Genomic DNA, 12,390 nt, shown 5'->3' with positions numbered 1-12,390 from the left:
TGAGGCTAGGCACTTCTGGGATGTGCAGCTAGAGTATTAAAGTAATCTAATCCTGGTCAGTGGGAAGTTTTACTTCCAGAGTACCTGAATATATGTATCAGTAATTGCCCTGAAGTTTCTCAACAATTTCTTTTTTCTCCTAAGAGCTTTTAATTGTATTAACCAGCACATAAACAACACACAACAAATAGAATAAACAAAAAAATCCAGTCATTCAGTTACTCAAATAATTGAGCTTGTTATTACTGTTTTATAGTTCATTGTCAGTGAAGTGGAAGATAATATGAACATACGTTTCTTATCCTTTCCATTATTAGTTTTCTCATAGAACAGCTAAAAGCCCTAGTTCTTTGGTCCAGAAGCCCAGTGGTGCTAGTCCCTGTACTTACTCTTATGCAGAATAAGAAAAATACCAACAAACCAGCACCCAGTAAAGCAAAATAGTTTTGTGAAAGATATTACAGTATAAGAATTGACAGATATCTATAAAGAGATGGGTGAAGACCAGAAAAACAGTCACATAAAATTGGTCATCTTGATAAGCAGCCGTGATGGTAGCTTAGCTGTTGTCGATTTTTTTAAAATCATCTGTGGTAATCCTTTAAATAATTTGCTTTGGATTCTTTCACTGTTTTAGCATAGTTTTTGGCACTGACAGGCAACAGCCTTAAAGCTTGAAGCATCAGTGCTTCATATATATTATGCAACTATACATATTGTATAAAGCTAAGACTGTACAATAAATCTGTCTTATCAAGCAATGAGCTATCTCAAGAGACAATCCCCAAATTGCATCATTTGACTCGAAGGAAGAGTGAGCACAGTGCTGTTCAACATTAATGGTCTGCAGGATCTTTTCTAGTTTACTCTTCAAATTTTTCCCTGTCTCTTGACAAGTTGTTCAAGGTTAGTTTTACTGTTAGGAAAGACTTGAACTACTCAGGTTATTATTAGAGTAAAAGTTTGGAGCTATACTTCATGAAAAACGTCCAGGAATGTAATTATTACTTGTCTGTATTGGAATTGCAGCTCTGCATAATGGGGTTGGATCAGGAATCCGCTCTGCTCTGTTTTGAAGAAACAGAAATTGCCACAGCTTGCTGAGTGATATTTCAGAAGAGAATATACAGGCTTACCGACTGTGTAGTGAAACTAGACAATGTACCAGACAACCTTTCAATCAGTTCCTGAAAGTGCTTACAGTTTCAATTCCAAAGCAGGTGAAACAATATTAAATATTAAAGACATGTTGACAGCTGCAAACTTCTTCTAAAAAGGAAGTTTTGTTACAGGGAAAAGTAGTGATAGATTTTTCAGATACTGTTGAAGAGGTCTTTTGGAAAATTAAATATGCCATCTCATCTATTCTTAATGTGAGCGGATCCCCAGCCAAGCCAAATGGATGTTTCAGCCATGCATATGCTGAGTGTCTAATGTGCCAGAAGAAGTGAAAGTTACCTGGCAGAATCTTGTTTTATTCTTTTAAAGTTCTCAACTTATAGTGCATTTTCAAGTCTGTCAAGTGTAATAGTTGATTAAAAATTAATCACCAAATCGCTTGGCTTTGTATGAAAAAGTGACATATAAAGATTTAAGTTATTTTCTATTTTGCCTTCAATTCCAAACTGGTTAAAGAAAAAGGAGAGGGAAATCCACGAACAAAACCCATCTGACCTAAACCTCCCCAGCACAATTTGAGACCATTTCCTCTTGTCCTGTCACTTGTTACCCAGGACAAGAGACTGATCCCCACCTATCCACAACCTCCTTTGAGGCAGTCATAGAGACCAATAAGGTCTTCCCTGAGCCTCTTTTTCACCAGGCTAAACACCCCCAGCTCCCTCAGCTGCTCTTCATCAGACTTGTGCTCCAGACCCTTCCCCAGCTCCATTGCCCTTTGGACTCCAGTCCCTCAATGTCTTTCTTGTGCTGCAGGGCCCAGAACCGAACACAGCACCGGAGGTGCAGCCTCACCATATGGATATACGTCCACATGGATAAAAGTCATTTCCCACTCTGCAAACTGCAAGTAGGGCTGTAGGTCAACAATGCCTGCACACATCACAGCTGCGCTGCTGTCTTGGGCCCTGTTGGGGAATGATAGTGCTATTAGGGATGCATGATAAGCAGCAGTCAGTAAAATGTTACTCAGTGCCTTTCTTCAGCTTGACCAATTTGAGACTGTGTGGAGGATAAAAATTGTCAATTTTTTTCTTTGGGGGGTGAGGGGTGTTCTTAAGAGCTTCAAGTTTTTCTATGAAAAGGATTACGCTGAAGCCAAATTTGAAGTAGTATGTCAGTTCTCTCTGAAATTGTGGGTGGTCCTTTCCTCTTCAGGAGCTACAATGTGTAATTTCCTTTCTTGTTTTGTTTTGGGGTTTTTATAGTCTAAACAAAAGAGAATTCTATATTAATTTAGTGGAAAAGACTATTAATGACTGCTTTCCTTTTCAAAAATAATTTCTAAGACTCCAATAAAATACATGTGTGGTCCTAATACTCCTATTTTATTGCACAATTAGCATTTGCCCTGCTAGGCCACTCTAGAACAATAAAGAATAAATGGTGAATATTCTTAGGCAATTATTTTCAGTAGTATCTGAGTATACAAATTGATTTAAGTACACTTTTGGAGACACTGTAGAGTAGAATTGATTTTGTAGCCCATGGGTTAACTTTTCTGCCAAGACTGAGATTGAAGGTTTTGGCTTAGTCCAAACCCAAAATGTATTCCTATTAAAAAGTTAAAGGCCTAGTACTTGTACTCTGTGCTATTTAGATTCTGCAGAAATCACTAATTACTAATACTCAAAATTATAAATAAGTTGTGTATTATATTGCATGGGTATGAAAGAGTTTCTCAAACAAAAAAAAAATATTAGACCTAATTATCAGAATTTAAATTTTGGATGACTTGTACTAAATGTTAAGGTTGAAGGTACTGGTAAACTCTGGAGATCACCAGACTACCTGTACTACTATTGTGTAGTGCGTTACTTTTTCTCTTTTGCTGTATATGTTCTATACTTACGCATAAATGATCTCTCTTCTTTAATAAATAAATAGATAAAGTGGATTAAAAGACCTGCTGCTTAAATAATACAAATAATAGTATGTCAGAACTATAATAAAAAGTACATTTTGATTCTGTAACAGATTTATAAATGGATGACGTTTAAAAAACCTCAAGCATTAAGAATGAAAGAAACATCAATGATATCATCAAAAGTGCTATCATTAAAAAATGAGAGATAAAAGTGGGCAGGGAAATTCAGTCTGAATATTCTTAGGAAAAAAAAAAAGCTGCATTCCTTACCATGGGAATTGGTGTGACTCTAATAATTCAGTCCGTGTTGCAGTGATGATTGCCCTGTGTTGTGAAATGTGAAATACTCACTTGGGCAATGTAGCACACCATGGCCCAGGGAGTGATCCTGCTTTGGCGTGAGAATAGGTTATGTGCCTACTATGTGCAGCATCTGAATCTCTAGGGAGTCAACAGAGCAAATGGAAATTAGTGATGCGGAGAGAACCTGAAACTCTGTGATCAAAATCTTTCTCATTGGTTTTGTGCTCCTCAGCAGGGTACTGATACATGCTACCGCTGATACATGCAACCTCGGTTTCCCCATCTGTAAAAGGAGGCTCGTAGTAGCCTTCTCATACATGAAATTTTAATCCTCCTATGGGAAGCAGCAGCAATAATGGTTTACAGGACTGATGTTTGAAATTATAATTTATAGGTTTTATCTTTATAAAGGGATATATGTGCCATAGAGACATATTAGTCTGATAGTATTGGACACCTTTTGTATCTTCAATATGAAGAGAAATAGCTGCAATGATTGTTTTACTAAAGAACAGAAGGAAAAAACATTGAAATTAATAGGAAGTTAACTGGTTTATTTCACAGTCAAAGAATAATGGTGCAGCAGAGTTGTTGGTTGTTTGATTTTATTTCTTTGTTTGTTTCGCTTTTTCAGAACAAGAGTTTAGACTGTATTTTTAAGTATATATTTTTAAACATTTCCTTGTTCCATCATAATTGATCTGTAGATCTGCCAGGAAGCTATGCCTGCTAAAAGGACACGACAAGCCATTTGGGTATAAGATTATCTTCATGAATAAGTGATGCTGTACTGTAACTTGTTATACAGTAGCTGTATAAAGTTAAAGCCAAGCATATGTCAGTATTCTTACAATTAACTGGATAAGCCTCGCTTGACTGATGGGAAAGGTACTTAATTGTTTGTATATATTAATGTATTTTCTGGACATAGGATAAAACATGTTGTGTCATAGATTAAAACACATTGTGTCACGTTTGTTTAGAAAGCTTGTGTTACAATCTGATATATTTCTGCCATGATGGAATTCCCAATAGGCTTCAGTATCTTCAGTTCACCTGAGCTACTAATTTTGAAGGAACTGTCTCTCCAGGTATAGCACCACAATATTCAGTAGCATCTGTATTCTTGAAGACTTTTTACTTTGGTTTGATTCTCATTACATAGTTTGGAAAATAATTTTCATATATACTTTATCCTAATACAACAAAAACTTGTGGTTGTCGAAGCATGCCTCTGTAGCATTCAGAAAAGGTCTTAGATTAAATTCCTAGTCATGCTGGAATTTTGCAATTTAGGAGTATGGTTGTATAGTGATAAATGAAGTTTCATGAGCAGAAAAAAACCCATCTGATCAGAAATTTTCCATGTTAACCCAAGACATCTAATACAGAGTAGAAAAACGTATTTATTCAAATTTTGGAAGTCGAAAACTGGCATCTTAGGAGTAAAATCCAAATCAGAGATCCATTGCAACATGAAAAATCTACTTTGGGGTTTCATTCTCTCCTCTTTGAATTGGAAAGCCCATGGCTATGGCAGCTTTTGCCAACAGAGGCAGCTGCCAGTGTTCATGATAATATGAAATAATCTTTTGCCATACTTCTCTGGAGACATATCAAGACAGTTGAAACTTGGGGCTGTGGCTCCCTTGTCTTACACTATCATGTGTCAGCATGTTCTCGCCTTCCATATCTCAGATTTTACTGCTGGTGTCTTCAGTGCCTCACAGTGAGGCAGAGTACTTTGCTTTCCCTAAGATCAAAGCCAGAGGAGTAAACAATAGCTCTTAGGTCTTGCTCTGGAATAGCTTTGAGGTTTTAGATGATGTGCCTCGTTAATGTGACTGTGACTAGAGAAGTACCTCAGACCATGCAAGACCTCACAGGTATCTTAATCAAGTCCAGGATCCGGTGAGTAGCCTATACCAGAGCACGTTTCACAGGCTCTTTCTGCAAGGAGCTCCTTAATGAATAGGTAGTGCTTGTCTTCTCCCTGCCACCTGTATTTTTTAAGGTGTACTCAGATACAGAAATATTGCAGGAACACTGAAGAAAAAGCTGATCATAATAAAAACAGCTGAAATGGACAGGAACATTTGATATTCATAAATCAATTGTTTTGCTAGCTTTACTATTTTAGGATAATTGTCTATTTGATACCTAAAAAGAAGTTGTTACTTGTTCCATCAAAATCATCTGATTGGCCTAGGTGATAATTGTAGGTCCCTTTCAACTGAACTATCCTATTCTAAAATTTGTTGTTTGGTTTTTTTCACCATCTTTGTATTCCAAGTGAAATCCCCCATGTCCAAATACATATAATTGATTTTCAGTCAAATAATTTAAATAATTCTCATTCTTGTTATTTCTTTGAATGTCCAGTAGTCTCATGAACTATGACACTTTGCCACCTTGCGCAGGCATGGAGGATTTCATGCAGAATATAGTTAGCTAACGTTAAGACTGTTGTTTTCCAGTAAGAGAGAAGTACTTAGCAAGGCTTACTTTGTTCATGTCACTTATATGTAAATAATTATCAGGCTGCTGATTATGGAATAGCCACTTTCTGAGTTGTTTTTATAAACTGGTGTAAGTAAACTGGTAAGCATTCAGTACTTAGTTTGGCTGAGTATTTCTGCCTCTTCCTTTAAAAATCAGGACACATTACTCATTCCCAGTACTCAGTATTTTGCAAAGTACAGGATGGCAGTATAGATTTATGATATCACTGGTCAGACACAGAGGGAGGTTAAACCATAGAGGAAAATAAAATTACAAGTAATTAAATTTACAAGCAGGTTTGCCATCTTCAAAAGATTTAGTGTTTCAGAATGAACAATGATTTAGCCACACAACAAAACTGTGATGCAGCCTTAACAGTTTATGATATAGATATTTTATGTGATGTTTCAATTTATATAATTAAAAATTGAGCACTCCTTTTTAAGGGTAAATAGGATATTCAACTGAGAACCATACATGGTAAGTAATAAAATAACTGAGATGTGGTAGTGTTTGCATTTTTTAAGAGCTGAAACATTCTATCAGGATCATTAATTTCAGGTTATCTCAGGGCTTTATCTTCAGATAAGAAAACAATACTGTATGTAAGTCTTCAAGGTTTTATCTTCTGAGAACGTGTTTGTATCTTCTATTGGTATGAATTTCAAATGTTCACAGGACTCTAAGCTGTGAGGTTTTTCCCTGATACACATCTCTCTACTAACCAGTAGATATGATAAATATAACTGTACCATTTCCTGCCTGTTCTTAGGAGGGATTCAGTAGTAACAAGGTTTTTGGCAAGGTCTTCCTGCTATTTCCACAAGTGTCATACATTATCATTACCCATGGATACTTAGAGAAAAAACCCTGCATACACAAAATGAAGCTGTTGGGAGAGGGAGAGTGGGGCAGAGGTCTTTGGGGCTTTTTTTGATGTTGTTTTTGTTATTGATTTTTTTTCTAGTTTCCTTTGTGAAATACAGAAATCTACATTCTTTTAGGCATAATGTCAAATTAGACAAGTTCAGTTGCTTTGTCAGAATATCCGAATTAAATCTTTAATCTTTGGAATTTGGTTTAAAAGCTGAGGCATATGTGCTTATCAGAATCCATTGCATGTAAATTTCCTTTATCCAGTTTGTTTAAAAAGAAATTTTACTTTACAAAAGCACGTAATTGCAGAACTTATTTGATCATGGATCTTAGAGAATCTATACTATTTCTGGTTTTATTGATGAGTTTGAATACTTGGATAGACTATGTTAATTATAAAAAGTAATTATTTAGATGCAGCATATTTAGTCTTTGATTTAGAAAAACACACCTGATCTTCTAAGAGAGGAAAAAGTAGTATGCAAGTTTTTCAGAATATTGCTGTAGTTGGGAAAAAATTCAGAAATCTTTGTGCATTCTCCACTGTGTATCTTCATTTATAGTGGGATTTAGCTTTGTTTGGTGTATGGGTTTGGTTTTCCTTTTTTTACATTTGAGAAAATGAGGTTGCAGCCAGATATTACAACTCAGAAGAATTCTTGACTTATATACATCTTAAACTTATCTGAAACAATCTGCTGTACCCAGGCTGGTTTGTGCATCTAGAGCAGCAGTGATGCTCATTTGTGCCTCCTCTAAAAAATCTCTGTCAGCTGCTGCCAGTCTAACTCACCCAGGTGGCTTTTGGTGCAAATCTGCCATTTAACCCCTGTATTACCTTTTAACTTGAGGAAACAAACATGAGAGTTCTCCTTGAGAACATCTCACATTCAGAGACTGAAGTTACACGTGGCCCTGAGCACAGGTTTGGTGATGCCGGAGCAAGGAGGAGTGGTGGAAGCTGAGGAATGAAGGTGCTCTGCCCACCACTGCATGACATAAATGAGGCTCACAAAGTTCCGCCATGGAATTTTCTTGAAAGCTCAATGTCTAAGGTACTCCCTTTAATAACTTGGAGTGTATCTCTCTAGGAATTATATAACAGAGTCAAGAACAATTTAGTTGCAAGAGGCCTCTATGACAGCTAGAATCTGCATAAAGATGAATTTGTCTAAACATCTCACTGGATCATTGTGCTCTAAAGAAAGAAATTGTCAGATAGCCTTGGCTTTTTCACTCTAGCTGTATTTTTAAATTAATTCTGCTGTTTCAGAGGTATTCTGGATTTTCATGTAAGGTCTTGGGCTGTAATATTAGTGGAGGATAATTTGTTCCAATTAAAGTATCTTGGTCCTATTGCTGCTTTCTAATGCGAAGCAGGTTCATGCCTTTTTTAAAAAAATACAGATCTTTTCTTATAAAAGATGTTTTGTTGTATCCTGGCTTAAATGTTACTGAAATGCTTAGACATTCTTTCATTTTAGGGGTATCAATTGCCATCATAGAGTCTCTGTTCAAATGCTGCCTATTTTTGAAATGGAAGATGAAGTCCACACAGTTATTAGTGCAGCAATACAATGACCATCAGGCTGAAAAGGGGTTTTGCACCTTTCTTCACTACAGAATATAAGTTGCAAAGTCAAATCAATGTAGTGTAATGGCCTGCAAAATTGTCTGGTTTAATCTACAAAATAGATTTTTGCCCCATTTGCCCTGAAAGTCACAATGCACCTTGTGCTGCTTGTGGCCATTTTTGTGAGCAGTCTAAGAATTGCAGTGGAATGGGTTCAGTCATCAATAAAAAAGACCACACACAGCTTCTGAGTTGTGAAATGTAGGTGTAATTTATGCAAGAAGAAAAAGTTGGATGTTTGTTTAAGCCCCTCAAGGTTTTTATGAGGAAACCTTTTTACACTGTGCAGATGAAAACTTGAAGCAATCAATAAATAACTACTAAAAATTTTCCTGCTATAAGGAAAATCATGTTTTTTTATGAGAAGTAGAATTTTGCAGTGTAGAAATGAACTTACACTTCTGTTAGAGAAACAGTTCAAAGAAAGTTTCAGAAACCAGCTGATAAAAAATTACTTTTGGAAAACAACAATTGCCAACCTTACTTAGCTCTGCATATTTAAATGGATGCTTTAAACAATGCCTTGTTCAGCAAGGTTGGGAACCTTTGCAGTCAAGAAGTTTACATTTGAAATGAGCTAAAATTACCAGGGAACACTATACTTCAGTTTTCTTGAGCTTGTGCTACATGGAAATGGTGTTGACTGTGCGGACCCAGCAGAAAATCTAGCATGCAATTAGTTAGTCTTCTGTCTTTTGCACATCCAGCCTAAGTGTATTGTCTGTTGAGGAACCTGGCACAATAGCTGTCCTTTAAGTCCTTGTGTTTGTGCCAAAATTTCCCACAGAAACAAAGATTTTGACCATTGATATTTTCTATTAGTTTTTTAAAATAATTTGCACTTGCACTGATGGCCTCAGTATTGCTCATCTTTCACTTTTTAAAATTCTATAAAATGGTGAATGATGATGTTATATCAAATGCCATGAAAAGCTTGATGCACTGTTACCCATTATCTCCTCTAGTATATGAGTATGGCAGTGGCTTACATAGATACATACATATATCTGTGTTATAAACTCATCATTGATCATGATACAAATCACTACTGCTAGCTTAGCCACTTCACACATAATTTTTTATATAGGTAAAATGTATTAGTCAATTAAGCAGAAGTGTAAATATAGATATTTGCATTTTATGCTTATGAGGGAATTTTTTTCCAAGGAAGTAGGCTGTTAAATCATGTTACCGTAACAAATGCTGAAGGCTGCTTTTTCATTCATTGCCCCTGAATTTATTGTCAGAGCAGTGCAGTCATATCCCATTTCAAGATTACTTAGGTGGCTTGAAAATTAAATCACAGCTCACAAATTCTCTTTTTTCACACACGGTTAATAATACTAAAATTGGGCCTAGTTTTAAGTATACTTTGTAAGATATTGCAGTGCAATTAGGTGCATGAACTATGAAAGATTTAGTAAATAGACAGTGATTTTCCATAAATTAACAATGAATTGGATAAAACAAAATTGCTGTCAATGTATGTGGAATTATTTTCAAAATAATTATATTGATATAAATTTTGTTAAAGTTGGGCATCATGGGGTTTTATAAAGTCCTCAAATTTTTTTTTTGTGAGTTCATAAATCTGAAAGATCTTCAGGAGTGATTTCTCAGAACTGGCAATATGAGCCCATGCTAGATTGCATTTTAGAGAAAGAATATCTCAAAAGCATGACTATTTATATCTAATCAACTAAATTATTCTTGCTTGTTCACTTACTCTGAGCTAGATTTTTTTTTCTGTGCACAGTTTTGCAATGTTTCTCTAAAAACTCTATGAAAAAGGCCCTCTAAAGATGTCTCTAAAGCTCAAGACAGAGAAACTTCTGTTAGGAGCTGGATTGCATTTGATATGCTTTGGAGTGAAGATCCTGGATTGGTTTTAGAAAAATGAAATCTAGTTAACCACAAGAAAACTGCTGTGCAAATGGACTTAAAATCCCTCTGTAGATACACGTGTATGCATCTGATTTGTTTGTACATTTTATTCAGATGCTTAAGAAAGCTTCTTCATGTAATTGTGTTGCCCATATTGTGTACAGATAGGTGCATCTCGGAGGGCTTCCAAAAGAAGATCTGATTTAATAATTTTAGTACAACGAAGTAGATAAGCCCCTTTGCAAGACTTCAAACATTCATGTACCATGTGTGATAGGTGTATTTGGTCCAGGGTAGCAAACTATTGTCTGAAGTGAAACCTCCAAACTGTATGTGGTATAGATACAGCAATACTGACTTTAACATATTGGTCATCTTCTATTGCAGTGCATCATTGTTAATAGTGCATGGCATAAATGGAAAGTTCTGGATCCTAATTTGCTTTTGTTTCTTTCTTTTTTATTTTCTCTGTGTCTTCTGCTACTGTCTTCAGTTCACTAGATTTTATTTCCAATATTGACCTGTGAAGGCCAAAAATATGTCTGGTTTTCAGAAAAAAAAGGGCTGTTTATTCATACTGATAGCAAAAAAACACTACTGAATAATAATTTTATAAGCATTTTAATAATATTTCTCTTTTGTAAAAGACAATAGTTTCAGATAGCATGGTACAGCTGATCATACAGGGATTTGGGGAGGAATATTAGATATCTGCTGCAGAATTCCTTCTTTTAAAATATATGGTGCTTTCTTTTAAAATATATGGTGCTTGACACTGAAACAAAAGTCAGAAGCATATTGATCTCAGATATTACACAGCTTCATTGTTGTTTCTCAATAGGTCACTATTTGTTCTTTTTGCTGGATTACAGTCTTCTTTACATAAAGCTGAATATACTATCAAACACGGATTTGCAATGGTTGAAAAGTGAAAACACTCACTTCTTTTTTTTTTTTTTTGCATATAAGTTGCTATTTTTAAAGGAACTACTTAGTGCAACACAGATAAACTGTTTTGACTATTATTGCTACTTCTTCTTTTCAATTACAAATCAGTTAATGTAATAAAATTACCTTCATTAGAAATACTGACTGAACCATAATGGCTGAAATTATTTTCTTATATTTCCTTTTTGTTATATGCAAAACTAAATATATATATATAGCATTTTTACATTTATTTTAATTTTTTTTCTTAGTGATCTTAGTGAAAATCAGATTCAAGCAATACCAAGGAAGGCATTCCGAGGAGCAGTAGACATAAAAAATCTGTAAGTATATCCTTCTTTCCATATATTCTGATGATAATACTTTGTTGATACAGTGCTATTTCATTGTATCAGATTTTTTTTTTCTAAGAACTGTTACAGCTACATAAGGAATCTCTGCATAAAACCGATACCATTTGCTTTGGCAAAATACTTTAACACATCTTAAACATCCGAAAATTGCCTTATGGAAATGTAAAACATTGAAATAGAGTTGAAGACAACATGGCATTATAACTATTAGTTTATAAAACCTGAGTTTAATATTTGAATGTCAGGCAATTTGAAACATTTTATGGCTTCAAGTGGAAAAAATCATTTTGCCTTGGTTTTAAAAGTTTGCCTTTTGTTTGCTTGCATAAAAGAAAATCATGCTATTATCTAGTTTTGCTAACATATATTTTTATACTTGTGTGACTATTTTTCTTGCTCAGTTTTCTTCTGTTGTCTTTTCTGAAAGAAAGACACTTTCCTGGAGATAGTGACCTTGATGTTCACGGGCAGGTTTTGTATTCTTATGGTTTCTAAATGTGGAAATACATGAGTTTCAAGACAAAGCAAAGCAGTGACTTTTCAACTTTCTATTCAGAGTGGTAGGTCAGTTTAGTGGATTGAACGAGTCAAGCAACCTGAAGACTGTTCTGAACTTCTGTAGCAGGAAATCAAATGTCATGCTCTCAAAAGCTATAACCCCTGCTGTAAGCTAAGGACTCGCCACTTATAAACAACCAACAAAGACAGAGGACATGCAATAATGTGTTTCAGAAAGACTATGGAGCTTCCAGTGTGATGGAACTGTGAAAAAATATGATTGCTAAATTATGTGGCATCAATAAATATAGGGAAATATCAAATCATTATAGGAGGCTTTCATGTAA

The 12,390-nt window shown here is 35.2% G+C and overlaps 1 protein-coding gene across 1 annotated transcript in view; it reads left to right on the top strand.

Annotated features, from left to right (window-relative positions):
* SLIT2 (slit guidance ligand 2) overlaps positions 1–12,390 on the top strand; it is a 262,238-nt gene that overhangs the window by 138,181 nt on the left and 111,667 nt on the right. The window contains exon 5 of the mRNA XM_008645128.2: positions 11,444–11,515. Within this exon, the coding sequence (XP_008643350.1) occupies positions 11,444–11,515 (72 nt within the window). The remainder of the gene's footprint in view (positions 1–11,443; positions 11,516–12,390) is intronic.

Source organism: Corvus brachyrhynchos, unplaced genomic scaffold (genome assembly GCF_000691975.1).
Source record: "Corvus brachyrhynchos isolate BGI_N302 unplaced genomic scaffold, ASM69197v1 scaffold80, whole genome shotgun sequence".
Lineage (NCBI taxonomy): Eukaryota > Metazoa > Chordata > Aves > Passeriformes > Corvidae > Corvus > Corvus brachyrhynchos.
The sequence above is the reverse complement of the archived record's forward strand: the minus strand, read 5'-3'. Positions and strand labels throughout refer to the sequence as shown.